We start from the raw sequence: 23,702 nt of genomic DNA on the forward strand, positions 1-23,702 counted from the left end.
TATATTTCATCAAGGAGTAGAAACTTAAGACATTTCTACCCAAATTTTCATTTTCTCACTTCATTCTTTCAACCCACCCTTGGGAAAATTTGTTTGCATTAAAAAAAATAAAGGAAAACAAATTCATTTCAGATAGTTTATTTTCCTTGATTAAACAACGTGCATCATGGTTTGGAAATTTCCACCCTTTGGACATTGAAGATTCTGTTTATATATATTGTTTTTGAAAACATATAATCCTCATAATCAGTGTTTGTTTTTAAGGTATTAGTACTGGACTACTAAACGATCAAAATCCATATGGTGGTAACCTTCTACATAGACAATAGCACTGGCAGTCCTCTATTACCCAAGGTGGCCTCTAGCATGAGATTCTGTAACTTTTTACCTTATTCACCCATCCCTATGATGGTCTAAAGAAGACATAACTGAAGACATAGCTGTTTTCTACTTGAAGATGCCCAAAGACAATTAATTAATTGCTTAACAGCAGTGGAAAAAAAAAAATAAAAAAAATTAGAACAGTTTCTGAGACTGAAGTTGAATATCATCATCTGATATTAAAAGCACTATGAAAACTGTTCCCATTTCCTGTTACATTTTTTATCTTAGAAAGAAAGACATCACAACTGGACAGAAGAAACATAGTAATGTGTTTTTCACAGTAAAATATATAAAAAAGGTATATAAAGCCATTTTAAAAACCTAATCCAGCATGCAGCCTAACAAAAGGCACTGCAACTGCACCATCTGTTCTGCTTACAAGACCTAGAAGTAGGTAGCATTTAAAACAACTTAAGCAGTAAGACTAAATCATAGCAGCACAATTCATTCACTAGTACTTAATTAAATAATTCCATGTTCACGTCAAACATAGAGCTGAGGATGTGGAAGCAAGAACAGCTATAGACCAATTTGAGTTTTCTTATTTTATTCAAGATTTAGATATTGAAAAACAAGTGATGTTAACCCCAGATGTAATGAGGACCATTCACTTTATGACTCCTAGGAATTACCACATTTTACCTAGTTAGGGTGAAGATGTAAGGCATGCTGCAATGAAGAAAGAAGGCCAAAACTTCCAACATGTTTTAGTTAGGCCCCGTCTCAGCAGTGTGCTCTCAGAACATCTGATATACACTGACAGGGTTAAACTAGTCAAACAACACCACAATTGCTTTTTTTTAAAACCATGATTGGAGAAGCAGAAATAATACTGGTGACTGAAAGAATTAAACCAGTGTTTTCCACTTCTGATAAAAATATCAGAAGTTCTTTTGACTTCTCCAGTGGAAGAGTTTTCTGAGACACAATGAACATTAGCAGAAGAACCAGCAAAGCTCTGCCATGAATGCATCCCATAAGTGTCACAGAGAAGGTCTGTACCCTTCCCTTTTGTGAAGGCTGCTATCACTAGTGCAGCCCTTAAGACATCAGTTTTTTCCTGAAGATGCAGTGAATAGCCATCTGTTCACAACAACTATGCATCAGTTTTCTTCCTTGCACTAGAATCCATGACAGCTGAGCTGGACAATGCAGCTCAGAGTGGGTTTCCCTGCTCAGCTTGCTCTAGAACACGGTTTATGTGTCAAAGACCAGAAACATGGGAAATAGGTCTTGTTTGTGATGTCAAACAAAAAGCACATGCAGTCAAGAGCAGTTTCAATGTGCTCAACAGTGGAAGTTTGAAGGTGAGGGGAACACAAATGTTGATCTCACCTTCCTCTTGGCAGGTCTGCATCATCCTTCTTCCAGCGGACGGTTGGCTGCGGGTCCCCCTGCACCTGGCACCGGAAATCCACTGCCTCCTCCTCCAGCACCACCTGGTTGATTGGTCGCCTGAGAAACGTGGGCCGCTCTTGAAAAGAGACATTAAAAATTAAATTCCTCAGTGAGTCAGAGGGCTGAAATGAAAAAAAAACTTTTGACTTTTCAGCAAATTTTTGTTTACTGATCTGCAGAAGATAGAAAAGAGGGCTGAGTTCCACAAATTCAGACAAGTGGAACTGATGATGTGCACCGGCAGCCAGAACAGTGATGGCTGGGATGGAGATGCTGAGGTTGTCATGTCTGGCCTTCACATAAACTAGCACGAAGTGCGTGCCAGCACCGGCTGTCTGCCTGTCACAGCACTGGGGACGTCTTCCAGATCATGCCCTTCCATGTGAACTCTTTGGCTCTGCACTGCTGCATGGTCTGAGTGTGATTTAAAAGCTTCTATCTGCTCCAGGAATATATGAGCTGCCCACAGAGATATCCTGCCTTTGGCAATAATCAATACCTTGATGCTTTGGAGGAAAATGCAAACTGTGTGTTAGGTGTCCCAGCCGATTGAGGGCTATTGTGTGGAGGTCAAATCTTCACTCATCTCCATCACTAACTTCATCACGGAAAAATAAATTAAGGCCTGAATAATAAGTTCTGTTTACCCTTGTTATGTTAGTCTGCAAAGCTACAAATATTATTAATCATCATAATGTTGCACAGGCCTGTTTGAAATCCAGATGCAGAGCCACAATCTGATCTCAGTTACAGTGGTACAAACTCAAAGTACCGGTAATTTCATTTGAAAGGATGTCACTGGGGTTAGTTTCCAAGTTGCCTTTGGATTGCATAAATTTTGTTCTGTCCTCTCCTAGCCATACCACACTTTTATTGTCATAAATTATTTATGCCAGAGACAGACCATTATAAGACTGGGTTTACATGAACCAATATTTCCACTCAAGACAGGGATTTATTATAAAGACATCTAAAACCAGTTACACACTACGTTTAACATTTCATTCTCAGCAAGTTGAGAGGTATGATGTCACTTAGAAAATTATTCAAAATTCACACAGATGTAAGCAATAGCAGACTCTGACTCAGGCAGATTGTTTTCCTAACCACAGAGCTGAATTTATGGGCTTGCTATAGATGTTTAATATATGCAAATTAACAAACAAAAAAACAAAAAAACAAACAAAAACATTAAAAGGACATTAATAAAGTTGCATAATTTAATATGCAGCACCTAAGAGCCAGAAGAGTCAAAATTAAGGCTGTTTGTATGCCTTTTCTTCATTCCTTTTCTGCCTCATGGGAACGGTTGCAATTATATGATCACATGCAACTTTTCCCCTAAACATCTCGTATCGTTGGTTTTCATCTAATGAGCAGGTGTTTAATATTTTGCTTTTGTTGTACTGTTTAGTGGGTGGCCTCCTGTTGTACTACTCAAAACTCTCTTCAAAGAAAGAATTATTACTTTCCTCCTGATCTCCATTACACCTTTTTCAATGCTTCATAAAGAATTCATTTACTTTCACAGCCCCTCTCGGAGGGGTGTGATAGAGATCTAAGAAAGCAAGGTAAAAAAAAAAAACTGCTAAATTTTCATGCCTAATTTGAGACACAAAACTGTCAATTTATTTTTTCTTAAGAATTTAGCATTCATTTTATATGTTCAAAGCTCAGCTTCCATTGAATTCACTTGCATCTGATAAAATGAGAACTTATACAAATTAAAATAGTAAGGCAGAAAATAAGAAATACAAGAAGGCCTGTTAATTCTTTGTATCAGTGATGCAGCATCACATAGAATTCCATAATACAAGCACAGTTACCTAAAGGCAAAGAAAAATATATTTTGTCAGCAGAGCAACAGACACATTCAAGAATCAACAGCAAATTTCCAGGTGTTAGAGATAATAACATATCCAAGGGGCAGACATTGTTCTTCCTGTTTCTCCCAAGCCATTCCTATTCTCCAACTTTTTGTCTCTCTTTGTTCTGTATCCTGTGCCTGAAGCTTGCAGTAGCTGTTGGGCACATAGATGTAGAAAGAATGACCCAGGGAACTACTGACCTGTCAGCCTCACTTTATGCTGGGGAAGATCATGGAACAGATCCTACTGGAAGCTATGCTAAGGCATGTGGAAGAGAGCAATATGATACAGGGCGATCAGTATAGCAACAAAGAACAAGTCCTGCCAGTCCAACTTAGTGGCCTTCTATGATTGTGTATCTGCATCAATGGTCAAGGAAAAAGCCAATGATGTCATCTGTCTAGACTTCAGTAAGGGACGCAGTCCCCAGTAACATCCTTCTCTCCAAATTGGGAAAATACTGATGTGATGGGTGGATCATTTGAACAGAAGCACTGGAACAGATTGTCCAGAGATGTGTTGGAAGACTTGCCCTTGGAGATCCTCAAGGTAAGGCAAGATGGGGCTCTGAGCAACCTGATCTAGCTGTAGGTGTTCCTGTTCATTACAGGGGAGTTGAAATAGACAACTTTTAAAGGTCTCTTCCAACTCAAATGATTCTCTGAAAATTAAAAAGCAATAAAAATAAAAATCAGCTAAAGTAAACATCAAGCATGGAAAAATTCGGATAAAGTAATTTTAGTCTGACAAACATTTAAACTGGTCAAAGTAGCAAAAGCATTAGCTGTCTGCCTTAGCACTAAGCAATGCATTTAGCCTGTCTCTGAAGACGTGCATCAAAAAGGGAATACGTTAATTGAACTTTCTGTAAATTTTTCTCTACAACTTTTCTCCTAAAAGAGCTCAATCTACCTTCTGGTATTTGTATTTCAAGAGATGATCCTTAACCAAAAAATTAGATCCCAATAAACATCCTTATAGTTGATTCAAAGTTAGTTAGCTTTGAACATAATAACTCTGCATGTACCTCTCTGATTGCTTGATCTGCATACAGAAATGATTGTTGGTCATGTTTACAAAAGCTGCTTGTAAAAAGCTAAGAAACTAAGACTTGCATATTTATGAAACTGCTACTTGTGGCTATAAACGCTTCTACACAGGAGATCAGAAAATAAATTCCTATCATATTTTGAAGAGAACTCTGCTGATGAAGCAGTAAATGGCCAAAAGATCATTATGTAAATCACTCCATTCTTCACTAAGACAATTTAGGAATATATAACAAAAGTTTCAGATCGGGTTCTTAAAAATTGCTTTTTCCAAAATAGTTACGAATTTGCTAGAAAATAAATAGCTTTGTAAGTACAGATCACAGTTATCAATGACATGCAAATAACAATAACTGCTATTTCCATTTTTCTATTATCTCTACATTTTTCACAGTATGATTTGGGAAAGAACGTGTTCTCTCTCATGTTATTTCCTGTTTTTGTATCATTCAGACAACACCTTGAATACATCCAATTGCTAATTATACAGCTATAAAGTGATCAGAGTGAATGCCATTGCTAATGCAATTAACATTCTTTATGTGAAATTAACTGGATTTGAGTCACCTGCATAACTTGCTTACAACATTAATCTCTCAGGAGACAGAGCACTGCTTGCCTGAGCACGCTAAATAGAAAATGTATCTTTGCACAGTCAGGTCAAATACAGTTTCAGAAGCAAACCTGAGAAAATACACCATGATTTTTTTTCTTTTTAAACGGTTTGCCCATAAATAAAGCCTTGTGGTATAAACAGACATTGTTACTCTGTCAAGGGCTTTCAAAATATAATATATTTGAAAAACAAAGTGCAATAAATTAAAAACAGAAACATATATAAAACTTTTAATAGATTTATTTTATAAGCTTTTAGTGGGTAAATAAAGCACCTGCTTTCTGGGCTTTCCCTGATGAATATTAAAAATCTTTGAAGAGAGCTATAAAATAGGACACGGTTATATGTCACGTCAAAGAGTTGTAGTACTATCGGGATGACCTTTCTAACTTCAGAATAAACTTTGCTTGCAATTATAAAAGGGGATTGTTACTGCAATCTAGACACCTACAGTATGTTGCAGTGCTTGGAATATGCACTGAAAGAAAATAACAGAACAGATTCAAGCTGGAAACATCAAAAAAATTCTTCCTTGTTTTGGGTGCTGACAGAAGTAAACCCCAGAACTCAATTTCTCTTCCATTTAACAGCAGGTCTGCGTATCACACTATATTAGAGAGATTCAGGTGACCTTCAGATGTATTGTTGCCCTTTCTCAGTTTCTCAAAAAGTCAGACAGCCATATATGGGATCTCAATCTAATTAAAATGATCCTAACTACCTTAATATATTTTGTCTGCTGAGGCAACTGCTACAATGAAAGATTTGATGGTCTCCATAATGTGAAGACTCAATCTGATTTAAAACTGTTTTCTCCTTTGCTAGAGAGAAGGCATCATTTTTTGAAAATATTCTCCTGTTCTACAAAGAAGTAATAAAACATGAGTTAAAAGGATGATTCTGGGGAGGGATTTAATAGTAAATAGTTAAAGAAAAAAACATTTTTCACCTTAGTGTTCTGATGCAAAGGGAAGAAAGAAACATTAGATGACTGGAAGAAAGTTTCACTTCAGAATGCTGTCAATAATGTAGATATTTCATTATCTGCAACATGAGCTGCATAAAGTAAAGCTCTCTGCCAAAAATGAAGATGAGGAAGAAGATAGCATGGTAGGATGCCAGCCAAACAAATGAAAATACAGTTGTAACAGCACGTTTTACTACTTGAAGATATCCTTCTTAACCACTTTTTAGGCGTTCTTTTGTGTTTGAAAAATAAGCGCTTATGTAGACATTGCACACCTATGAGCTAGCCAATATGCAATGAGCTTGCACAGTGAGGGTGCAGAGCACAGTAGGATGTGCTTGCAAATTAACTAAAATTACTTTTTTCAACTCATTGTTTTCCTCCTATTACACACATTTACCAAAGTATTAATTGCAGAGATAGTTTTTACTGAGCATAAATACAAAATTTGGAGTTTGATCAAACCCTTTTCAATATTGTATCATACTATTGCGCCTTATTAGTATCAATGGATAACAAATACTGCAAAGGCACGATGCTTCTTTACAAACTGACACAAGCATGCTGCAAATGGGAAGTATTAAAGATTTGAAGAAAAACAGGGAGAGTTAAGCTCTGAAAAACAAAATGCACACTGGTAACTTCTCTGTCTTGAACTGTGAATGTAAACTTGATTTAGGCAGGTTTTCCACATGGCTGGGAAATCTTTTGGGACTAATTTGCAAGATATGATGCGACAAGATTCTGCTAGGGCTTTCCACATAGTTAGAATTCAGGAAAGAAAAATAGGGCACAATGTCTTCATTAAGGAGTTTTTGGATTTCTTCTTCTAACATCTTATCATCACAGTATACTCTTGCTGGAACTATGGTATCTGTTTCAGTCTGACAATATCAAGAGAACATCAAACGCAAATATTTCTTCAAGCATCAGAAGAAAGTACCTTTTCATCCCATAGGACCTTATTAGCTGAAGAAAGGTTTGGGTACCAAAGCTAAAATCAAAGATTATCACAAAACAATCTTTAATATGTCTAAATTCACATATCTTTTAAGATATTTTCATACTCTTATTAGTTACAATTTATATTCTTTTGAGGTTATTCTAAATATAACTCACTTCTTTTCACTGCCTGGTGCCAGCCTCTTGAAGTTGATATATTAAGGCTTTCATTGATTTCACTGAGCTTCAGAATCAATATACAAGATATATCTTTGTACATTCTCTTCAAACATAACATTTAAAGTCCAAAGGAACAAAAAGGAGTCTGAAATAGTTAAACCATCCTGAAAACTTACTTGAGAACAGTGAGAGAGTATGACAAAATTGTAAAAGGCTAACTTAAACAGTAATTATTACTTTATTTAATTTCTGGCTCCATATTATGTGTTTATTAACCTAGCTTTCTTACAAATTGAAATGAAATTGTTTCTGTTTTTCATCTTGCCTGAATTCTGTTTAGCCAAAGGCTATGAACCCAAATACAAAGCAGCCTAATTTGTATCATGCTTCTGAATTTGGCATTTAAAAAATGTATCCATAACAATAAAGTGTTATGTTGCCTCTTTCTGTGAATGTGAAGATTGATGGATTAGTTATTAACTTTCCTTAAAAGCCACCTTGAGGTCTGACAGAATCTGTATCCATAGTATAGACTCCAAGATTATACCTTGGGGCGTCACAAAGGCAAAAACAAGCAACTGTGGAAAAGGGACTAACAGAATCTAACACCATTGCTGCCACTATTCAAACACAGGAATAATTTTGGGAAGCTCTGCTTACTTGATCAATTTTATATTTTCCTTTGAAAATATTCACTTTTACAAGTTTTTGCTTGTGGAAGAATAGTATCTTGGGAATAAAAAAAATGCTTGAACATCCTCATCCCAGGTGAGGGCCTAAATGTTGAAAACAATGTTTCCTGTGCATATGGGGTTGGAAAAAAAAATGAGTTGTTTTGTGAGAGCTGTACAGGCATTACCCTCAACAATCTCTCAGCAAAGGTTATTGAATGGGTACCCATCTGACTGGATATATTCTGCATATGGGAAACTTATTTTCTCCTCGTATTTCTTTCCAAGGGTTTTACTGCCTTTTTTTATTTTTATTTTTTATATTTAACTCAGGAAAGGTGTAATCTTTTAGGCTAGGCTTCCATGCTGTTCCCGCTGGGCCACTAGTTACCAGCATACTGACTCAGTTTTTCCACAGGCAATGCTTCAAGCTAAATTTACTGCACAGGAAGCCAGAGATCTGTCAGAAGTGATATGCATAAATTAACTTCAGGTATTGCAGAAAAAGTTGCAGAGCCAAAAGTAACATGTGGCTGAATCCTGGAAAGCCTTGTGACCTAGTGTGAAATTTCCAATAGAGAAGAGTGCTTTTTAAGGCTACCCTCACTGTATGGAAAGGTTTTTCCAGGTTTGTTATTTAAACAAACAAACAAACAACATCAACAAAAGCAAGCAAACAAAAAATAAAACAAAACTAAAAAACAAGAATATCAATCTGCTAATCAGCATTTATTGTCTAGACTGATTAAACTGTCTCCAGTAGATACATTGCTTCCTGTAAACATCATGAGTAATGCTCTGCAGAGCACTTATGTATACATGCACCCATGCAGGATCTGCTACCTATACTATGAGAGAGGAGCACAACTGTTCTGTGATGGAAGACAAAGCCAGGTTAATTCTGGCTTTGTACAGAGTGGACCAGAATTAACCTGAACAGATCTATACAGTGAGCCCAATATGCCAACACAGTGTTTCAGGACTAGATGGCAGCCAGAGAATGGGCATATGAGAGTTGAATTATCTTGTCAAACAACAGATCATAAGTTGAGCCACTTTTTCCTGCATGCTACTTATAGGGAAAAGGAAGACAGGAAGGGAATACCTAAACACGAGAGGAATTTTATATAGCAAGATAACATATCGGAAGTGAATTTTAAATACTTTTTTAAACAGACTACAACAGAAAAATATAATTAAAGCTTTTAATTTCATTAATTGCTAATTTTGTTCTGTATTCACAAAATAGATTGCATTTTATGAGTTGATTGCTATTATTAAGGTCTCTCCAAAAATCAGAAAATTGTAGTTGACTGTTTTACATATCAAGAAAAACCTAACATTTTTCATAGCTCTGTAAGATATAAAATTACATGCATATTTCATAATTTTTATTCCTACAGCTCAGTGGTTTTTAACAAATTAGTTTCTTAAGGATTTCTTAAGACTTTGTAGTTTAGGATCTCAATGTACTTGTTATCTACAGGGAATAATACCAGAAATTATTAGCACTTAAACTGAAGAAGGTATGCCATGTTGTCTCTTTAACATCTATATAACGGCACTACCTCAACAGATTGTCTGTGAAGGACATGGTAATTTAATGGAAATCCTTTCTGTACTTTGTGCAAGGTATACTATTTCTGTTTTTAAGTCATATGCTTCCATGAATACATGACAAAACAAGTAGAGTGGAAGCCTTCATAGCCTTGTAATATCAGAGAATAGCAAATCTTCAAGTCACTCACAAATCTTGTCGAGCAGAAACTTTTCTCTGTTCTCTAGTGAGACCCACAATATAACTTTTAAGGTGCTGAACCGTATTTATATGCAAACACAGACAGTAACATCTGTGATTTTGTTTTCTAGTGCACCATATTAGGCATTATAGGAGCAAATTAGGAGCACCTACTCTACAAAATAGCTTAGGTATCTCTGGAAAGTCTTACTAGAATTACAAGCAGTCTTGTTTGGAATTTCAGTATTTTATTAGGGAGGTGTAGTAGGAAGGAACACTAAGAGTATTTCTTTTTCATATGTATGTAATTATTTTTTTTTTTAGCAGTGAAGGCTTTTTTCTTTATTGATTTTCTTTTGTTTGCTCAAGATGTCTTGACTAATTCCTACAGAATCATAGCTACTGGTAAACAGAAATGTCATGACTACAGGATGCACCACAGCAGGATTTAGTGGCTTTGCTTCTTTTCCAGTTGTTAGCAGGATGCACCCAGCTCCATGATCAGTATTACTATATTCTAGCTCTGGACTCTCTCCTATCCATTTTTGATTCATTTAGCAATACCAAAACCCTAAATAATGTCCTTGGCTTTCAGGATGAATATCTACTTTGCGTCCTTTAAAAGACAAATGGCAGAAATATCACTATATTTTCAAAAGGTTGATCTCGAATTTTCTCTAATGACTTTTTACTGGTCCATTGAGCTCTTCTGTGCTCTCCTCCAAAGGTTTGATTTCACATGAATAAGTAATTATTTAAATAGGCAATACTGTTCCAAACCTCTGTTAAGTTGTTGCTGTCAACTGTATTAGAAGTGGCTAAGTTTCATTTGGCAAATTAGAAGGAAAGAGTATTATTTTCCTGTATTATCATTTCTAAGCATATGCATAAAACAAACTACCTCCAAAGAAATTTAAATAATTTCCTTAGAAGGAAAATCTTGGACCATTACCAGTTTATAATGTTAAATTGTAGCCACTGAAACCAGTAGCTGAAAATGCAGCTTAAGCAATATTATTCCATTTTGCTAACCTGATTTTGTGTCCTGTTCTGATGAGTCACCTAGATCAATCCAATATATAACATTTACAGAGGAATAGAAACAAAAGCTAGAGTAGATTTACCAAAGACAGTCAGCTCTGCTGGATCACTGTCTCGTTCCCCCACCATGTTGGTTCCAACGCAAGTGTACATGCCAGCATCACTTTTTCGTGTATTGGAGATCATTAGTTTCCCACCACGTATCTATTTCAAAACAAGAAATATATTTTAAAATTCAGTTAAACAGAAGATATCAGAAAAAACTACTCACGCAAGCAGACGCCACAACTAAAGGCATTTAAATATTCCATTTATAAATATATTTAAGGCTGCAAAATAATAATCCCATACCTTTAAATATCTTAAAGATAATCTAGAACACATTTTATTTTACTGATTGCTTTTAAATGTGTTTTTTTTTCCTTTTGATTTTCATTAGATGCTTTACTTTTCAAAGACTATCATTGCTTGCTGCCTCTTTGCCAATGCAGCATGCTTCTATTTCTTGCATGATGATATGTAAAACACTCTTGACATCTCTGTTAAGAAAAACACAGTTTCATTTAGTTTCATTTAGCCAGTTCATTTTATTGTTACTGTTGCCTGAACAGTTTCCTTGTTCACTGATTAATACAGATTTTCCCTTTTCCCTGATGCAAACAGACTGAATCTAGCCCAAATTGAGAATTCACCTCACTCCCATAAAGCTTAATATTTTCCTGGCTACAGAAGCAAAATATGTTTGTAGAGTGAAAGAGCAGAGTAGATGAAAGAAATAAAATAACAAATTTGCAGGCTACGAAGTCACAGTAAGTGTTAGAACGTGAATGTAGTGCTTCAAAATAAGCTAGGAATAATAGCCTAAGAAACTTAAGAGTCAGGCAGTGACACACAGTTCTCTGCCACTTTCCATTCATCCTCTATTCTTGAGTAGATGATCTGGCCCAAAATACCACAAATAGCAACTGCCTAGATTGCTCAACTAGAAATACCATTTATACACATCCAAAACACTGAATAAGTTTCCTAACAGTACTTCAACAATGAATAAGATCAGCACTGATTGAATTACATATCACCATATACAACAACATCAAAAAAACTTCTATTAAATTAATATCAATAGTGAAAAGCTTAATATTAAAAAAAAAAAAAGGAATTAAAATATGTCCATGAATGCTTAATTTGTCCCACCAGTTTGCGCATAGCATAGAATAATTTCCAGTCACACAATAGGTTAAATCTCTGTGCTGGATCCTTTTTCATTCAGTACAAAAGGAACCATCGCAAAAATACCATCACTACTCATTTACTCACTATACATTCCTATTCAGGAACAATTAAACTTTAGAATATAATTTCTGTATTTCTTCAGAATACATAGCCCAATTTCTATACTAAATTTTAGCTTATTATTGTAATCCTCAACTAGTGCTTTTTTGTTTGTTTGTTTGTTTCCACATAGAAGATCTGTGTACCTCATTGATATGACTGATTTTATCTTTAAAACACCTCTCTTATATAGGTATTTTTCTCATTTGTTCTCATATTACAGAGAACTAAGATTAAGAAAATGTAAGGCCAAACTTGTCAAAGGTATCTACTAAGTTCCAAAGTGGGACAGCTCACATCTAACAGAGTACCTCACACAATCAAACTTACTGTTCTTACAGGACTCAGTTATAACTATTGCACAAAACAAGCCTCAGGAAGTTCAAGCTGGAAGCACGAATTAGAAGGAATACACAGAGAAAAACTCACAAGTATAATAACAAGTCACTATGGGAATGATGAGTACGTTTAGATTTACTTTTCTCTGTCTCTGCAGTTTTGGAATCCATGGCTCCTCTGTCTGTCCTTCCACAGACTCAACACAGCAAATGGAGCCAAGTCTCCATTACAGTGGTATATGCAATCAGGTACAAAGAAAGACCCAAAGACAGTCTGCTGTACTCAGCTGCTGAGCTTTTAATGCAGGCTTCATGCCTATAAAAAAACATCTGAGATGTACTCACACTGATCCGCTCTTCCCTGTCATCAATACGGACTTTATCTTTTTTCCAGTAGATGGTAGGCTCAGGGTGCCCACGAGGTGGCTGACACTCCAGTATTGCAGGTTCTCCAGCTGCCACCACAACATCTGTAGGGTTTTGGCGGAAGTCATCTCGTAGCACTAATGTAGTAAATGAAGGAGAGAAGAAAATGTTAGTTGAATTGACATCCTTGTACGAGAGGGAAAAAAAATAAAAGATCTGTAGCACCCATTAGTCTTTTCACTCTTAACATAAGGGTCACTTTCCCTTATGGGAATCAATAGTCCTTGTAAAAGTAGTAGGTTGATGCTTTTTTTGTTCTTAATACTTTTGCAACTTTGACTACTGTTTCAGTGTCCCACAACCCTGAAAGGAAAAAATATTTAAATTACCAAGCTGTTTGAAAATTAAATTGAGCAATGCATGTTAGCTTCTCACATATCGAGCTCTTATAAAGGATTAGGTACAACTAGCTGGCTTTGGTATGTTACAATGATATCCATTTAATCGTTATTCTTCCATGTGTATCCCAGTCTGTAGGTTAATCGACATTCTTATAAAACTGAAAATTTCTCAAGATGAACTACTGAAATAGAATTTAGGGCATTTCCCCTCCATGAATTTCAGCTACGTAAGGCTTTCATTACAGCTTTTAAACTGTTCTTGCCCTTAATGAAAACAGGGCCCTCTGAGAAATTAGAAAACACCGTATCTTAGTGAAGGAGCAAGTCAGGAAGAGTTCAGCAGAAATTGCTTAGTTTCATCTCATAAGCAGAGATAATTTACTGCTTTCAATATTAATGAAATGTGCCCCATTTTAACATTTGGAAATAGATATTTTTCTGGTCTGTAATAAGCCACAAGAAAATACGATTGATGCATAGAAGAACTGGTCTCTGAATGGGCTGACGTGAGTAACCTGTATAAAGGTAATACTCAAAATGACATACAAGGTAACAGTTTTGCATTTTGGGATACACAGATAGATCCCAGAGGAAGGAAGGAATTAACTGGCAGCTAATTCCTCTCCTAACAGTAAGAAGGTGAATATTTACACTTTGCTCTTCAAGCATAAAATAAAACTGACACAGTTGGAAATGAATGCAACTCTGGCAAGAACTTGTTATTCTCAATAACATACGCAATAGATACATATTTTCCAACAGATAATGAAAGACTCAACTCCAAAATATTTCTGATTAATACCAAACACTCTAATACTTCTGATTTCCTATAACCAAACTGACAGAAGTAGAATTTATAGTACTTCAAGACCAAATAGAATAACCTTACAAAATGTACAACACAGTAGTAGTATGCTGACGATGGTGGGCTGCTCTTCTCCCATAAAAAAAGGCTGGGGGACATGGGCTTGTTCAGCCTGGAGAAGACCCAGGGGAGATCTCATTGCAGCCTTCCAGTAGTACAAAGGAACTCATAAACAGGAAGAAGACTGGCTTTTATGTGTGATCTGATAGTGATAGGACAAGAGGGAATGGCTTTAAACTAAAAGAAGGGATATTTAGATTTGATATTAGGAGGAAATTTTTTACTCAGAGGGTGGTGAGGCATGGGCACAGACTGCCCAGAGAAGTTGTGGATGCCCCATCCCTGGAGGTGTTCAGTACCAGGTTAGACAGGGCCCTGGGCAGGCTGAGCTGGTGGGTGGCAACCCGTCTATGCAGGGAAGTTGAAACTGGATCATCTGCAATGTCTATTCTAACCCAATCCATTCTATGATTCTATGATTTTGCACTGCACCATTTTTCAAACAAAGCCAAGAAAGCTGATACCTCAGGGAAAGAATGAGGGAAAAAAAAGGTCTTACAAAAGCATCTATTTTGGGAAACACTTTCACGTGTCTCTGTCACTATTATGCTACACAAGAAAAAAAGTACTTCTAGGCAGTGATATGTTCTCTTTCGCACAATTGGCAAATAGGAAACATGAACTTCTTCTGCTATCACTACACGAAAAATACTATTAATTTATATTGCCTTAACTTTTTATATAATTGCAGAACTCTAGTGCAAATTCATTAGTGGAAAATCCCCAGAAAATCCAACATCACAATGACTTTATCCTTCCCACTCCTAACTCTTGGCAGCAATGCCAAGGAAATCATTTTCCTTGAATGCTACGTGAAACTGAAGAACAGAGTTTCTTGGGGTGATACACAGCAAATTACATTCACTTTCTCTGAATCATTTCTGCAACTGTGCAAGGTTCTAATCAGCCGCAGAATATGAAGCCTTTACTTAATATATGTTCCTTTACTTAAGTCCTACTGCAAATGTGACTTGATGGAAGACAAAACTGATACTAGAGTGTTTATTTAATCTTGCTGTATCCCTCAACACATACACAAATCTTGGATAGATATTTATCGATATTTCCAGCTATAGTATTCTGTGTTTTGGAGAAAAACAAATAACATTGTGGGAGAAAAATGAAATACATAAAAATAAAGTTGAGATAGAAAGAGAGAAAAATGTGTGGAATACACAGAGAAAACAAATCAGAGAAGAAAAGGGGAACATTGAGTTTAGAGAGAATAAAAAAAGCCAGGTAAAGGAAAGAAAAGAATAAAAATAAAATAAAATAAATAAATTAAAAAAATATGATTAAAGGGCATAGGCTGCCATTTCTCTGCCTCAGTGCCTTTAACAGAATATAATAACACCAATACAAAGCACAGGCTAATCTGATCAGTGCAGCTACAACAGCACATCCAAATGTTACTCCATGTGACATGCAAGGGCTCATGATGGAGGATATTTTGGGGTGCTGGCTAGCATGCAGCAGACCTCAGCAACACAGAAACCAACAGAAGGAGGGAGCATCAACAGGAAGCGAAGCTCGCACATATTAGGGTAAATGGAAAAGTTGCAGCACAGCTTAGTGCATTCACCATATCTAATAGCACAATCATCTGTGAAAACAGAAAAATGGTTGAGAGCTGCAAAATATTCCTCAGCCAATTATCCACAATTGTCATACCTTTCCAAATAACTGCTAGCATGCCTGAGCAGATTCCCTCTCCTGACACTGGCAAGAGGCTTTTGTTCCCTCTCAAAGCCAGCCCTCCTCAGAGCTTTTTAAAAATTCATTGCAAGAGGTGAAGCGTTGCCATTAGGCTCCCCCTTTTCACCTCGCATACTTTCTTGCTCTAATCCAGCATTAACGCTTGCTCTCAGTGTACGTTTAATGAAGGACACCAAAGACACAGAGAGCTGATGGCCTGGCCCCTGCTCCCCTCCACCAGGCCGGTGACAGTGCTGATTCCCTCATGCTCAGCCACACGCAGCCTTAGAGCTGCACAAGGCTCCCAGGCTTTGCTTCTTGGGAAAGCACTGAGAGGCTACCGGGTGGGAAAGGACAGTTAGGTCGCACGTACAGCTGATGATGGTGCTGTGGACAAAAGTTAATTAAAGCTTGATAAGTCTCTTTGTAGTTCTAACAAGGCTGGTGCTGCTCAAACAAGATAGATGTCTGTGAACTGTCACATCAGTCTTTAAGGGACGCAAAACCCTGCATGCCCACTTGCAGGTATTCATGAGGGCAGCAATGACATCTAGCAACAGCAGCAGCAAGATAAATACTTCCAGGACAGGCATCTGCCAGATTTAGGAAAAAAGACAAAAAGAAACCCCTGCTATCATGGCAACTGCTCACCAGCACCTGCCAGCTTAGGCCCAAATCCAGGTCAAAGCCAAACCAATGCTTGTAAACTCAGGGAATTATGTGGAAACCAAATTAATTTCCTTGATTGAGGCTCTGGCAATTTCTTTTAAGGAACCAGAGATAAAACAACGTTTATGGGGTAGGAGGAAAGGTGGTGGGGTCAAAATTATTCTAGGCTAGATAACCATGTCTTAATCCTGCTTTTCACCACAAAAGCTTCCAGGCCCTTCAAAAAAATATATTTTCATAGGATTTACATTTACATGATGACTACAAATAACCATCTGTCTGCTTCTACTTTTTCAATCTGGTCCATGTCCCATGAGTCCTCAGCCCATGGCCAAAGCAGTGAAGCTGGAAGGAAGAAGCACATGCCCATCAGGAGGCTCTGGAATAATTGCCTTCTTCTCCCACCAGCACTTGGCTTTCCTCCTCCTCCCACTGATATAGACAGTGAACATCTGATACTACCAGGGAGGAGAGGGAGGTAAAGCCTCATTTTTCCATTTTTCAATGAATTATAATGTCTTAAAACACAGCTACATCTGTCATGCTGACTAGAGGGTATAAAGAGATATCAAGTAAATATTAATGTGGTTCTGTAACTTGGGTTCTACTAGTTTATCTTGTCTCTCCGCTCTGTTTGGTGCTTATCTGAGGATATTATTACACTCACAAAAGGAATTTACACATCTGCACTGGTGGTAGGTTGGTCATGCCATGTGCAGGTAGGTCTCCCTTGATCCAAGGCACTGCCTCATGGGCATTTAACTAAATCCTCATCTCACTATGACTGCTTGGCACTTCTCTCATATGACACATAACGATACACACAGTCAACATGAATTATTATGTCAGATAACTACCCAGATGTCACATAGTGTACAGATTAAAGGATTAAAATATTTGAAATAATGTAATGTGCAGGGGGGTATTTCAGAGCTTGGGTAATAATATTTATAATCTACTTAAATGGCCTCAGAACAAGCTGACACTGCTTGCTGGAACTGGGGAGCAAAAAAGAAAAAGGGTTCATAAGTAACTTTCCTTGTGAAAAAGAATGATACACTTAGAGGATGCTGCTGCCCTTTTGCTTAAACCTCTGTCACAGTTTGATAGAGAAGTTATGAACAAAATCACAATTTAGGCTATGGTTCTAAGCAGTACTCCTAAAGAGGACTGAACTCCTTCTGCATGTACACAACCCTGGAAAAGCTGTCAACCATCTTGGAAATTTTTGAAAAAGCAGTGAAGAACTATACTGTTTTTTTTTTTTTCCTTTTTTTTTCTTTTTCTTTTTCCTATCTTTTCCCAGTCTCATGATATAGATACTGCCTAGGAGACATAAAGGCTAGCTAATTTACTATGATTCAAAATATTCAGACTTCCCAAAACTGAGAGACTCATTTTCAGAGGTGTTAGGGCATTCTCAGAGACTCCAGTAGTTTTGACATCCAATTTGTAAGGCCCCTGTAAATTAAAGTGAGGAAAGGAGTAATTGGGAGATATCTGAATACAGAAACAAATGGAATACTCTTTCTTTCAGATTCAGCCTCTTTCTTTGGCTTCATGCCTTTTTCTCACTCAATATTCCACGTACTTCTGAACTCAATAACCTACTAATTACTTACAGTTAAAAGGAGCTTGAACATATATTTTCACGCTTCAGAAAAAAAAAAACAACCACAGAATAATGTGGAAAAAACACTGTTCTGACACATCCTCTATAGCTTTTAACAGCTTGTGTATGCAAATACAGCTATTTACAGAATTTGGACCTTTGCTGAGCACTAATGCTTAAACATAAAGTGGAAGACCCTTGCTTTCGAACAGAGTATCTATTAAACAAAGTTAATTGACAAGCTGAGAATCAAAGTATTAGAAATTAATGTGTGAAAAGCTGTTATCAAACAAGTGGACAGATTCCAAATGAAAATACAGTTCTATCACCTGTCTCTGTTGCACTGAACTAGAACTTTTTAATAATTCCCACCTCTTTCCATCAAGAAATCCTAAATGGTGCAATTAAGAGTCAGCAATCTTACTACCATCTGCCATAAATCTTCAAAAGAAACACTGTGTTTTAACAGTCAAAAAAGGACAAAGGAAGCAATAAGCACAACTAATTATTCTTTATGAATGCAAATATCCTAGAGACCACATTTAAATAATTTCAGAAATATAAAGCCATATATCACAAGATATTGAAAAAATTCCTCTAGGACACAGCACAGTTCTTTTTTATTTTTTCTTATTTTTAAAGCATAATCACTCTGGATAAATGCACTGCACGGATTGCTTGTGTTGACAACAGACATGGTACCAAGAGCTATATTGCATTGAAACTAAAAACCCTATCACTTTCTTAAAAGTTCACCAACTTTATAGAAGACCTAGCATCACAACTGTAGGCAACAATCTTTGAAAAATATGCAGTTTGATAGGTCTTAAGATTTCAAAATAATCAGACATTCAGCAGTTTACTAGAATAGTTATTTAATGATCCTTTAAGCTTAGGTCTGCCATTAGATTTTACATGTTCCTTACATTTAATGGGATACATGTTCAGAAGATCATGGGCTAGTCATTTATTTTTCCCAACTAATGTGAATATCAGGTGTGAATTGGAGCAAAGCTTCAAAAATATCACATCACAGCTGAAGTATTGTACTTTCACTGTCATTTGTCTGCCAGCATGTCTACTTTGCAGCAAGAATATGCGACTAGTCTCAGCAAAAGTGCGAGAAAAAAAGTAAATCTTAAAGGAATTATAAACATATAACCAATTTTCAAAAATAACAATATTAAAAAAAATCCTAAATTTCACCAAATATTAAATATACATGAATGAACATAGTGTGAAAGTCTTTGTCTGAGTACCTCTGAAGAATACACACCAAATGCTTTGTACAGAGTACAGCACAGAGGTTCCCCAGAAAACAGATTTAATTAGTAAGTTCACAAACAACAGTATAAAAGCATTCAAGCTTACTGCTATGAGCACAGAAGTAGCACTGCCAGGTACGTGAAGCACTATGTTCAACCTAATGAATGCTACCTGTTTGCCACAGCATCAAACTGCTATATTTTTTCTGTTTCCAAACTGAAGTTTGTTCTCCTACAAGGACTTATGCTGATTCAGTTCCTTGCACTTCCAGTTCAAAAGCCCAGCCAAAACATCTAAAAAGTACATGTGCTTTCAGTAAAACAAAGGAATAAAACCAGATGTGAATGACAAAAACAAGTACAAATGAATGAATATTTCTTGTACAAGAAATATAGAATGTTACATGCTTCATTTAACCAATATAATACAGAATGCAATCTCCAAGCTCTACTGAAGTGTGAATAGCCTCTAATAAACTCCTTGTGTACATATGCATAACACACATGCACAGCAGCTGGGATGCTTTCCCATCTTGGCAGGGGGTCACTGTCACATTACTTATACACTTTAGCCACATTAGGCAACACATCAAACAAAACAGGCTCTTTCCCAACATAGGAACTCTATTCCTTCTGTCCCTCACCCTCTTCATCAAACTTCAGTCTCTATCTAGCTACATCTGGTATTTATACACTAAAACTCATCTATTCCACTTTTGAAAGCAGGACTTCATTCTGTCAGGACTTTCTACTGTTTTCTTCAGAAGTCAGGACTGAAAACAGGGTATCTGAGCAGACCTATCTAGGAAAAGGAGCTGTATCCATAACTGTCTCACAGAACAGGTGGAAGCTGCCTGCAGCTTTTGGATCACCTCTTTTCATATACTGTAAACTGTCCTTGTGTCAATAGGTCACATTCAGATGCTCGCCAGGTGCCATTTCAACAGGCATGCCTGGCTTTGTGTCTGCTGTCCCATAAGTAGGTAAGCCATTGACACTGACTCTGCAGTAGTATTTCCTGTAAGACCTGAGACCACACTGACTCTTTGACAGTTAACTGCTGCAGGGCTCAGCTGCTTTGACTTTTTCAGAACTTGCCTGTGCATAGCTGTTGCCAAATTTGGCACCCCACCTTTTCCAGGAATTTACAGTAAAACTCCAACCCCCAAATCCCTTAGCTCTGACTACATATTATTCTACTCTAACATTATCTTACATAGGTTGCTCTGAAAGCAGACTCCTGTTATTTCCATTGAAACTACAACAGATACAAAGAGTAAGATAAGACTCTTTGATAGAGCAAGTTCTCAGCTATAAAACATTACATTTCAACGCAGTCACCATCATTAGCTAGGCATTTTCACCAGCAATGAACAGAAATATCCATGCTGGGCTCCTAAAAATCTGTACCAGTGGAAGTGATCCACTGTTTCGGAGCTGCTATGACGGCATCACTATTGTTAGGAAAATGTTGCCCACACAGTCCACCTTTTATTGGCTTGAACAGATCGAAATCAAAAGCCATCAAATCCAGACTACACAGTGGGTGTGGTAGGACAGTCTTAAAAATAGTATGGGGCTTGGTGTTTTTGTGTTTCAAGTAAAAAGCTGTCTTCTTTTCTGGCCTGACTCCGGAAGTCTGAGTCTTCTGCTTAGTCAGTGTTGTGATGTAGCAGTTAAAAGCTGATGGTTTGTCTAGGTTCCAAGAAATCCAGACGGATCCCCCCTTTCCTATCCCAAAAGACAGTACGCATCATTTTACCCACTGAGAGCTGTGTCTTAAACTTTTTCTCAGATGACGAACTCACGTGTTGAATTCACAGCTCGTTGTGGTGACATCATGTCTCATCATCAGTAATGATGCAATCCAGGAAACTGTCACCTTCAGCCTCCTGTCGGTTCAGTAGGTCCCGACAAACTTCCATATGGACTTCTTTCTGTTCCTGTGCGAGCATTCATGGGACCTGGTGCAAACTTTGTGATATTCCAATATTGACACAATGTTGACATTGACAATGAAGCAGATATTAAGTTCTGTACATGGTTCCCTGGTTGTGGTCTGTTGGTTCATGTGGATGAGCTGATTGAGATGCTTTTCATTTCATGGTGTAACAGCTGAGCATGGCTGTCTGGAACATGGCTTGTCTTTTGTGACATTGTTGTTACTGCTGAAAGGCACTACCCACCATCTCACTATGCTCACATCCACTGTTTGGTCTCTGTAAACATCCAACAAGCCAGACTGAATGTAAACAGGTGTCATTTTTTTTATATGAAGGAATTCAATTCCACTCTGTTGCTTCATCCGCACTGCCACATCAGATACCAATCTGTCAGACTGGCCCTCTGCTGCCATCTGTCACATGGCAACAACATACAACAGAATATTGTCTGGAAGTTTCAACCCCTATTGCCATACCACTAATATCTGCCTCTCATGATGTGGGCCAACATAATAAAATAGGAGGCACTGCTTTCAGAGCAGCCCTCATAATATTCTACATTCAATTCAAAAGGTAAGTGACATGTGGTCCTAAGACACTGTTCATCAGAACTCCAACTACTGTCTCTGAGGACAAGAACACTTGTTTGCTCCAGTGTGCAAGTGTTGGGTTTTTTTGGTTGTTATTGTTGTTTTTTGTTTTGTTTTGTTTTCAATTTTGCCATGGAATTTTCTTCACAAAAGATTCCTTCTAGGTTTAACATCTGCCTGAAAACGTTTGATGAAAATTTCTCTGGATTATCAAGAACAAAACAAAATAACTTATATTACCTACATCATTCCACATAATGAATTTAAATTCGCAGAGCTCTAAAGAAATGGAAGAAGCAATGTGAAATGCAGACATCATATCAAACGCTCTTTGGAGAGAGTCATTTGAATTCTGTCAGTGTACTACCAGCTAGGAGATACTCCACAAAACATTTAGATAACATGGTGGTTTTGCACAGTCTAACCATGGATAGGATGCCCCAAATTCGTGATTTTATGCAAAATGAAGATAATAGGGTAATTTACAGGAAATCTTTTGCAATTTTACCTACTCAAATAACATAAGGAATTACTTCTATACAATAACTTTCCCATTTACACTCTTTTTCTCTTTTGAAAGTAAGAGTTCACACTGTCCTCATTATTATTCACTACATGGTGCAAGAGAGAAAAAAAATTAAAGAAGCAGGAGCAAAGACCAACCGTAATAGCCTAAAGCAACAATTTTGAAAGGGAAGTTTCAACACCCAGAGGGAGACCAGAGATTGGGTGTCCAGCTCCACCCTCCGTTGCACTATGTTGTGTGTGAGACTCAAAATGACCTTCAGCTGAGTAGTTTCACCAGCTCTCAGATGCGCTTTTGAAAATAGTGTAATATTCTAAATTGCAGCAAAGGTGAAGCAATCTTTTTTTTTTTCCTAACTAATACCACATTGCCAAAGTACTATTTCATGTACAACAAATGTTATATAATAGGAAAACTAACATAACAATAATAGTAGAAGAACAAAATATGGATGTTACACATCCTTCTACACCTTTGGTACTGAACTTTCTTCTGGCAGTTCAGTGCAAGAGAAAATCAGTGTAACTGTCTACCTGCTGAAGGCTTTAAAAAGAGACCTGGCTAAGTGTACAATTCTCTGTAGCCTATTTATCCCAGGCAACAAAGAAGAAACAACCTGAGATGCATCTGTAAAACAGCCTGTAACTGTGTGTTATGCATTGGCTGGAGTGGTCCTTCAGACGAGGAGCTCATATTGGTTTTGGAGTGGAAAAGACTCCTAAGGGTCATGGAGTGGAAAAGATGACTGTTAATTCTGCTATTATAACACAAAATCATTTTTACAATCTTTCCCTCACTTCAGCTTTTATACATAAATGACTAGTGCAACAAAGAGTATGTTCCTGCACAGGCACAATTAATAACTAAATACTGAAATTGGTATTACTTTAAACATGAACCTTTCTGTCATACTGAAGCTATTCATTTTATTCCTCTGTAGTACTAAGTTTAGCTAGACACAAGACACCTGTGTCTGTAACTCTCACAAAATATTACATTTGTGTACATTTGTATAGCTACTATCATTCTGCAATTGAATTAGATAACAAGAGGCTATTCTGACAGGATAAAGTATCCAAGCACCATATGATAGACAACGTATAATACTGAAATAGGCAGATTAGATTATTAGCCCAGACAGGATTGAATGAAGGGAATTTTTAGCCTGCCATGGTATTCACCTGGG

General features: G+C 37.0%; 1 protein-coding gene across 7 annotated transcripts in view; it reads right to left on the bottom strand.

The window, feature by feature from the left end:
• The window catches only part of ROBO2 (roundabout guidance receptor 2), a 455,306-nt gene that overhangs the window by 143,290 nt on the left and 288,314 nt on the right, over window positions 1-23,702 (bottom strand). For all 7 annotated transcript variants that reach the window (XM_031556595.1, XM_031556582.1, XM_031556578.1 and 4 more), the window contains exons 3-5: window positions 12,870-13,027; window positions 10,938-11,058; window positions 1,720-1,858 (exon numbers count right to left, since the gene is read on the bottom strand). In XM_031556595.1, the coding sequence (XP_031412455.1) occupies window positions 1,720-1,858; window positions 10,938-11,058; window positions 12,870-13,027 (418 nt within the window). The remainder of the gene's footprint in view (window positions 1-1,719; window positions 1,859-10,937; window positions 11,059-12,869; window positions 13,028-23,702) is intronic.

Source organism: Meleagris gallopavo, chromosome 1, assembly GCF_000146605.3.
Source record: "Meleagris gallopavo isolate NT-WF06-2002-E0010 breed Aviagen turkey brand Nicholas breeding stock chromosome 1, Turkey_5.1, whole genome shotgun sequence".
NCBI classification, from domain to species: Eukaryota; Metazoa; Chordata; class Aves; order Galliformes; family Phasianidae; genus Meleagris; species Meleagris gallopavo.